Source organism: Cryptomeria japonica, unplaced genomic scaffold, assembly GCF_030272615.1.
Source record: "Cryptomeria japonica unplaced genomic scaffold, Sugi_1.0 HiC_scaffold_17, whole genome shotgun sequence".
In the NCBI taxonomy this organism is placed as follows: Eukaryota; Viridiplantae; Streptophyta; class Pinopsida; order Cupressales; family Cupressaceae; genus Cryptomeria; species Cryptomeria japonica.
In genome coordinates this window covers 2404558-2412055 of record NW_026728839.1, presented here as the reverse complement: position 1 = coordinate 2412055, position 7498 = coordinate 2404558, and the positions used below count along the sequence as shown (strand labels likewise).

Genomic DNA, 7498 nt, shown 5'->3' with positions numbered 1-7498 from the left:
ACATAGGCATTGCCCTAAAAAGAGCTTGTATGTCACTTGTAATGATCCTACAAGATAAATTATATTCAAAATAAAAAATATTACAAAACAAGAGAAATAAAACGTCGTTATTATTTTCATACAACCACTTTGAGGAGGTAACCTCTAGATAGAGCATCCACTTTATTAATTTAGGATAGTTTCATCAATAAAATTTCTATTTTTTATTCTCCTATGTATTTTTTTTTGAAAACAAATTTTACAAAAATAGGGTCTTAGGTCCATCATATAGAAACAAAAAAATATCTATAACCAAGAATAAAAAAGAAAAAGAGAAATCTTGAATTAGAACTCAAGGTCAAAGTCATCCTTTTCTTAATAGTTGATCCACAACTTTTTTTTTATACGTAATTTATTATATTCTTATAATAGAATTTCGATTTTATTTATTGTTACATACAACTTTTAAAATTTCTATTTACTTCATCAAAAAAAATTAAGAAAAAATACTCATGAACCCTACATAACCCTAAATATGACATAGTTCCCTCTTAAAAAACCCTACATAAACCTAAATATGACATGGACATCTTCCAAATGTCACACCTGGAACAAGTGGCAAGGAAATATTTATTAAACTTCCACAATAAAAAGAATGTGACAGAAAACGTGACTCAATCAGATAAAAAAATAATAAAAATCTAAAAAAAAATTAGTTAATTAAAATTTTTAATTTTTAAAATATTAAAAAAGTGAATTAAATTCCTAACTAAACACCTAAATATTTGGATACTTTGCCCTGTGCGAGCCTGTAGCAAACACCTGCCACTTGCATTTACGTGAATGTTTCAACAAATGCATTCTGTGCATATCCTCCAATTCCATTCATTGCAATCCATACAACTTGCCCTTGCACAAAAAGCAGCCACAAAATAGAGCCCGTGACGTTGGCATCAACTGAGAGGTAAGGAAGACATTTTAAAATTAAAAGCATCCGCAGCCCAATTTGAATGTAACTGCGGGGCGGGAACAGGTGGAGTGCAGACACGGTTAACCTCAAACATGCGGTTTATATATTAATAACAGAAAAAGAAACGGACGGAACGGAGTTAGAAAAGTCAAGTAGTCAAAGAGCTTAGTGTGTGCTCTTTAAGGCTGGCCGTCTACGCAGCCCCTCTCTCATCTCCTATATACTTTGCCCTTTAACCCTTGAACAACAACAAGTCTCTTTTCATTTGCTCCTTATCTTTTCCTTCACTTCAATCAAATATCATGGCATCTACTTCTAACAGTAGCACGCACCATCTACATCTGATTCTACTTCTGCTGGATCCTCCTCAGTGCCTACCATTGTCATGTACAATCCACCCACAACTAAACTTGTCTTCCAAAGCGATAAGAGCTCTCACGTGTTTTTGAGCTTCAGGGGACCAGATGTCAGAAAGACTCTGGTTGATCATCTCTATCAAGCTCTCTCCGCAGCAGGATTAGTTGTCTTCTTAGACAGTGAAAAACTGGAAAAGGGGGAAATAATTGGGTTGAGCTTGGAAAAAGCAATCGAGAGCAGTGTCATACGCATTCCTATATTTTCCCAAGGCTATGCGGACTCGGCTTGGTGTCTCAAGGAGGCCGCTGCAATGTTGAGGACCCCTGGTTTGATTATTCCCCTGTTTTACCATGTGGATCCAACTCATGTTAGATACCCTGAAAACGAGTCCAGTCCGTATAAGGAATCATTCCTCAAACATTATGGCCGTTCAGATCGATACCCAAGAGGAGAGATTGATGGGTGGAAGAAGGCCATTCTACAGATCTGCTCTCGCTCAGGATGGTCCATGGATATAACTCAAGGGTAAATAATGAACTAATTAATTTTTTATTTTTTAACCTTTATCTATTTTCGCTCATGATGATCCAGGGATTATATTTTAAATTTGTAAGTTTATTCTCTATTTTTGATTAAATTGTTAACAAAATTTCTTATAAGCCATGGATATTTAATATTTTATCCGTTCTTGGTAGGATGGCTCATGAATTATATTTTTAATTTCTAGATATTATTTCTTATTTATTTGATAAAATATCTAATTAATTAAGCTGAGATTATATTTCCAACACGACAATCATCTTCCATATATTTTCATAAACATGAATCGTTTGTAAAGTCAATCAATTGAGTTATTCAATAAATTTGAGTACTGCAAGAGGTATTTGCTGCTACAGTTTGCTTTGGAGTGTAGTTGAGGGCGTTATAGGAAGGCATAAATTACAGACCCAAATATTATTTACGTTCAGATTTCTGTATTTTGGTTTGAACATTTATTTTTAGCTATTTTTTATTGAAAGGATCACACCAGTTTTGGGAAGGGCGGTGAAGCTCTATATTCTGGAAACATGTCGTAGATAGGGTTCAAATGTTTCTTTTGTTTTCACATTCCAGTCTTCACAATTCGAATTCATAATACTCCAATTTTGTAAAAACCAGGATTTTTTATTGCAACGTAATGTTTTTTGTACCCCTATTCCATCTTTGTTAGCCTCCAAATCCTTATTTTTAATTTCTTTTTTTTGCATGATGTTTATTAGTGTTGCTGTGTCCATACATGTCTACCAGTTTGGCTTTTATGGATAATGCGTTAGTGAAAGAATGGGTGGTTGAATAGTGTAATCACTGAAAGCCATGTAAATTAATTGTTGCATGAGAATTGGTTCAATAATCACTTTTATATATTTAATAAAATTGATTGAACTATGTATTGATCCAATTATAACCTTAATATTAACTCTAATTATAACCACCATCCCAATTCCAACCTTAATCCCAACCTCAACTTTAATTGTAACCTCAACCCTAATCCTAAGTCTAATCATAATTATCTCTAACCCTACCCTAAACCTAATCCCTAACCCTAATCCTAACCATAACCCAAACCTTAAAACTAACACTAACCCTAACCCTAATTATAGCCATTATAGTAATTCTTGAGTTATGGTTCAATTAGGGTTCAATCATATATTAATTTTATTTAATACCTTCCAATTTGTACAAGGACTACTAATTATATATATATATATATATATATATATATATATATATATATATATATATATATATATATATATTTGAATAAGCCTTCTTGATGTGCCTATTTTTTAATCAATTTATCACATTAAACTGCAATAAGGGTCTTGGAAAAGGACATCTCTTGGCTTATTCTATATATGTTATTGAATATATATAAGCTGGTTAAAATCTTTTATGTCATTACTCAACCTTTTTTTTGTCTATATTTCTTTTAATATTTAATTTATTTCAAATAGACAAATCAATCATTTTTTTAAGTGGTTTAGTTTCCACATTTCATGGAGATATGTAGTTTCAGATTATGTATTGCATGATCCATCATCACCAAGAAGCATAGAAATCAATATAAAGATTATAATGTAAGAGAATGAAACATAGAAAGCAGTATAGAATGGAGTCATCCATATATAGAAATGTGTCATGTAATATGATCTTAAATAATAATGATGAAAAATTACAAACAATTTAAATTAAAAATCTATGATAAATCATTTTTTTTACTCAAACTTTTTTAAAACACTAATAAACTTTCAAACTTAAAGATAACACTAAAAAATTTTTGGACACTTCCTTTCATAACTATGTACAAAAGAAAGTGGATTTTCCACGTTTGTTTTTTTGAAGTTTTATTTTCCAACTTTCTTGCTACTTTTTGTAAAGCAGTGGAATGATAATAATTATAGGTTGTGATTTCTAATGACCTACCTTGCCATTGCAGCTATGAAGCTCGGCTAGTAAAGACTCTGGTGAATGACATAATTAGGACATTGGATAGAGTGCCGTTACAAGTTGCCAAGTATCTAGTAGAATTGGACAATGTGAAGAATGTGTTCATTCAAAAATTAAATCTAAATTCAGTGGATGATGTGGTTAAAATTGGAATATGGGGTATTGGTGGTATTGGCAAGACAACAGTTGCAAAGGCTGTCTACAATCAAATTTATTCTGATTTTGAAGCTGCCTCCTTCGTATTTAATGTCCGTACCAATGCTGCAGATTCCATAGGCCTCACAAATGTACAGAAACAACTTCTGGAAGAGCTAACTAGATATGATGGAAAAGTGCACAGTGTTGACAAGGGCATATCTTTGTTTAGAGATCGTTTGAGAGGAAAACGTCTCCTACTTATTTTGGATGATGTGGATACTATTGTACAATTGAATTCTTTGGTTGGGGATTGGCTAGTTCCTGGCAGCCGAATTATTATAACATCCAGAGACAAACACATTCTCAATGTTGTTGGGATTCCATCCTCATGCATCCATGAGATGATTGGATTGGAGATAAATGAAGGTCTCCAATTATTTAGTTGGCATGCCTTTCTTAGAACATCTCCAAGTCCTAGTTATGAAGATCTGACTAAAAGAATAGTGAAAGCTTATCAGGGGCATCCTCTTTCTTTGGAAGTCATTGGATCCTACTTATACAATAAGCAGGATAACATAGGTTGTTGGACTGATGCTCTTCGAAACATTATTCTCAACCCAGAGATTCATGAAAGACTCTACATCAGTTATAGCGCTCTTAGTGATGATGAAAAAGAAATGTTTGTCGACATTGCCTGCTTCTTTATTGGGGAAAACAAAAGATTTCCTATTGTTCTCTGGAAATCCTTGTACAAGATGGTAGACAGTGCTGTATGTTATCTTTCGATGAAATTACTAATAAAGATTGAGGACAGAGGTATATTTGATATGCATGACCATTTGCAAGACATGGGGCGGTTGATTGCTGAAAAAGAAAAAAGGGGTACCCGACTATGGGAGAAAGAGGGTACTCGACTAGAGAAGGCTGCCCATTCAAGCACCATATCCAACATCAATTTCTCTCGCCTTCGGCTCAATGGAGGCAATCTACAAAGGCTTAAAATGATGTGCAGACCTGGACTTTGCTATCTTCATTTGCAGAATATGCCCATTGATGTCCTGACAGAAGACACGATGGCTATGCTTCCTAAGAGTTTGATATGGTTAAAGTTAGAAGATTGTACCTTTGCAGTTGGGAAGAATAGAGCACTGAAGGAGATCCTTATAGCAATAAGAAAGATAGATAGAGCACTAAGGAAACTGCGTCACTACATAATTGCTGGCAATATTAGGCAATTGAAGATTATGCAACTAAATGACTGCCATTTCTTCGACACCCTTTCTGTCTCCTCCATATTTTCACTTCTTAATATACAATTGCTACAACATTTGTACTTGAAAGGGTGTGAAGGCTTAAATAACTTCCCTGACACTATTGGCAACCTATCACAGCTGCATCACTTGGAATGGTATTATTGTGAAGGTTTAAATAACCTTCCTCACACCATTGGCAACCTGTCACAACTGCGGAGCTTGTACTTGGAAGGGTGTGATAGGTTACATAATCTCCCTCGTACCATTGGTAACCTGTCACAGCTTCAACAGTTGAACTTGAGATGGTGTGATAGATTAAATTATCTTCCTGGTACTATTGGTAATTTATCACAACTGCAACATTTAGATTTGGGAAGGTGTGAAAGCTTAAATAATATTCCTTGCACCATTGGCAACTTATCACAGTTGAAACACTTGAATTTGATAGGCTGTAAAAGCTTAAACAACCTCCCTTATGCCATTGGCAACTTGTTAGAGCTGCAGCTCTTAGATTTGGGGAGATGTGAAAGCTTAAATAACCTTCCTGATAGCATCGGCAATCTCTCACAACTGCAATGCTTGTATTTGGAAGGGTGTGATAGGCTAAAGAATCTCCCTAATGCTATTGGCAATTTATCACAGTTATAACTTTTGGACTTGGGAAGGTGTGAAAGATTAAACAACCTTCATCATACCATTGGCAATTTGTCCCAGTTGCAACACTTGAATTTGAGATGGTGTGATAAGTTAAATAATCTCCCTGAAACCATTGGCAACCTGTCACGACTGCAGCACTTGAACTTGGAAGGATGTGATAGGTTAAATAACCTTCCTGATAGCTTTGGCAATCTAACACAGCTTAAACAATTGAACTTGGAAGGATGTGATAGATTAAATAGCCTCCTTGCTACCATTGGCAACTTGTTAGAGCTCCAGCACTTAAATTTGAAGGAGTTTATAACTTTGAATAATCTACCTCATACCATTGGCAACCTATCACAGCTGCAGATCTTGGACTTGAATGGGGGTGCAAGTTTAAATAACCTCCCCAGTACCACTGCCATTCTGTCACAGCTGCAGTACTTTGACTTTGAAATGCTTCCTCACACTAGTGTCTATCCAGAAAACCGGGCGCTCTTTGATTGAAATAATAATAATCAAAATAAAGTTTTACTTCATAAAATGTCATCTAGTATGCTGAGTAAACATTTTTCTTCGCCAGCTACAGCGTTGAGTAGTGAGTAGTTTCCAATCTTGCAATGATTTTTAAATGGGAAGAATTTTTTATTTTTTTTTGCTCTCCAAATTTGAGTGTTGAGGGATTATTAAATATAATTTCCTAAAACGGCTTAAATTTTTTGTCACCCACTGTACAGAACAGGGGATGCATTGCAAGCTCTCTGGAATGAATCTGCATATGATATGAAATGTTCTATTACGATTTATCGGCATGTGAATTTAGTTTTCCTAATTATTTAGTTTTCATACGAATTTTGTTTGAGAAGTTTTATTTCCAGCATAGCAAGGTGAAACTCTCGTTCACAATCTTAATCACATTCGCCCCTTGCCTTTGATTGTGAGGACTCTATAAGTTGTATTGGGACTGGAACATATAATGTGAAATTTGGTGACAAAGTATAAATTTGTTGCATGCCATCTAGATATTAGATTTTCTGAGAAAGGCGATTTGGAGGAATCCAGCTCCTCACAAATGCAAATCATTAGCCTAGTACAATCTGATGAAACGAATTTAGTATGATCCAATTGTCCTCTCTATAAATAGAAGTTTGAAACTGTGGGTCATATTCTCCTTCACTGCAATTATGCTACTTCTGTTTGTTCTAGGATTTTATTATTGCTAAATATGAAATGTGTTGGGATTAGGTGTCTCAACCTTGGAGTCCTAACATTAGTTATTCAATAATTGTTTATTCTAATTGTATGCGGGAAAAGCGGGTCGATAGAACTCAAAATGCAAAAAATGGAGCTCTATGGAGCCTTGCTCACACACACACAGGACTTCTTGGTGCAAGCTATGGAGTAATGAAGTATCACTCAACTTCCCAAGGTTGGTCCCATGGTTCTCTATCTTACACGGTCACTCAAACCAATGTTTTTGCTCTCAAATCACTGAGCAAAATGGTTTAGGGATGGCAAATGCAAGAACGAGGGATGTTTTTGTTGATTTTAATATGAGATGCCTTCTAAGCTATGCATGATTCTAGAAATACAATAAACTAGATTATAAAATGACAAGGTTAGTATAAATACTATCCTAACATGATATATTAGTCTATGATTGAGCTAAAATGAT

At 34.6% G+C, this 7498-nt stretch overlaps 1 protein-coding gene across 1 annotated transcript; it reads left to right on the top strand.

Annotated features, from left to right (window-relative positions):
- Positions 1-1293: 1293 nt before the first annotated feature.
- Positions 1294-6330, top strand: LOC131072180 (disease resistance protein RPV1-like). The gene is made up of 3 exons (XM_059214899.1): positions 1294-1831; positions 3783-5765; positions 5850-6330. The coding sequence occupies exons 1-3, from the start codon at positions 1335-1337 to the stop codon at positions 6328-6330; spliced, it is 2961 nt and encodes a 986-aa protein (XP_059070882.1). The 5' UTR covers positions 1294-1334.
- Positions 6331-7498: the final 1168 nt, after the last annotated feature.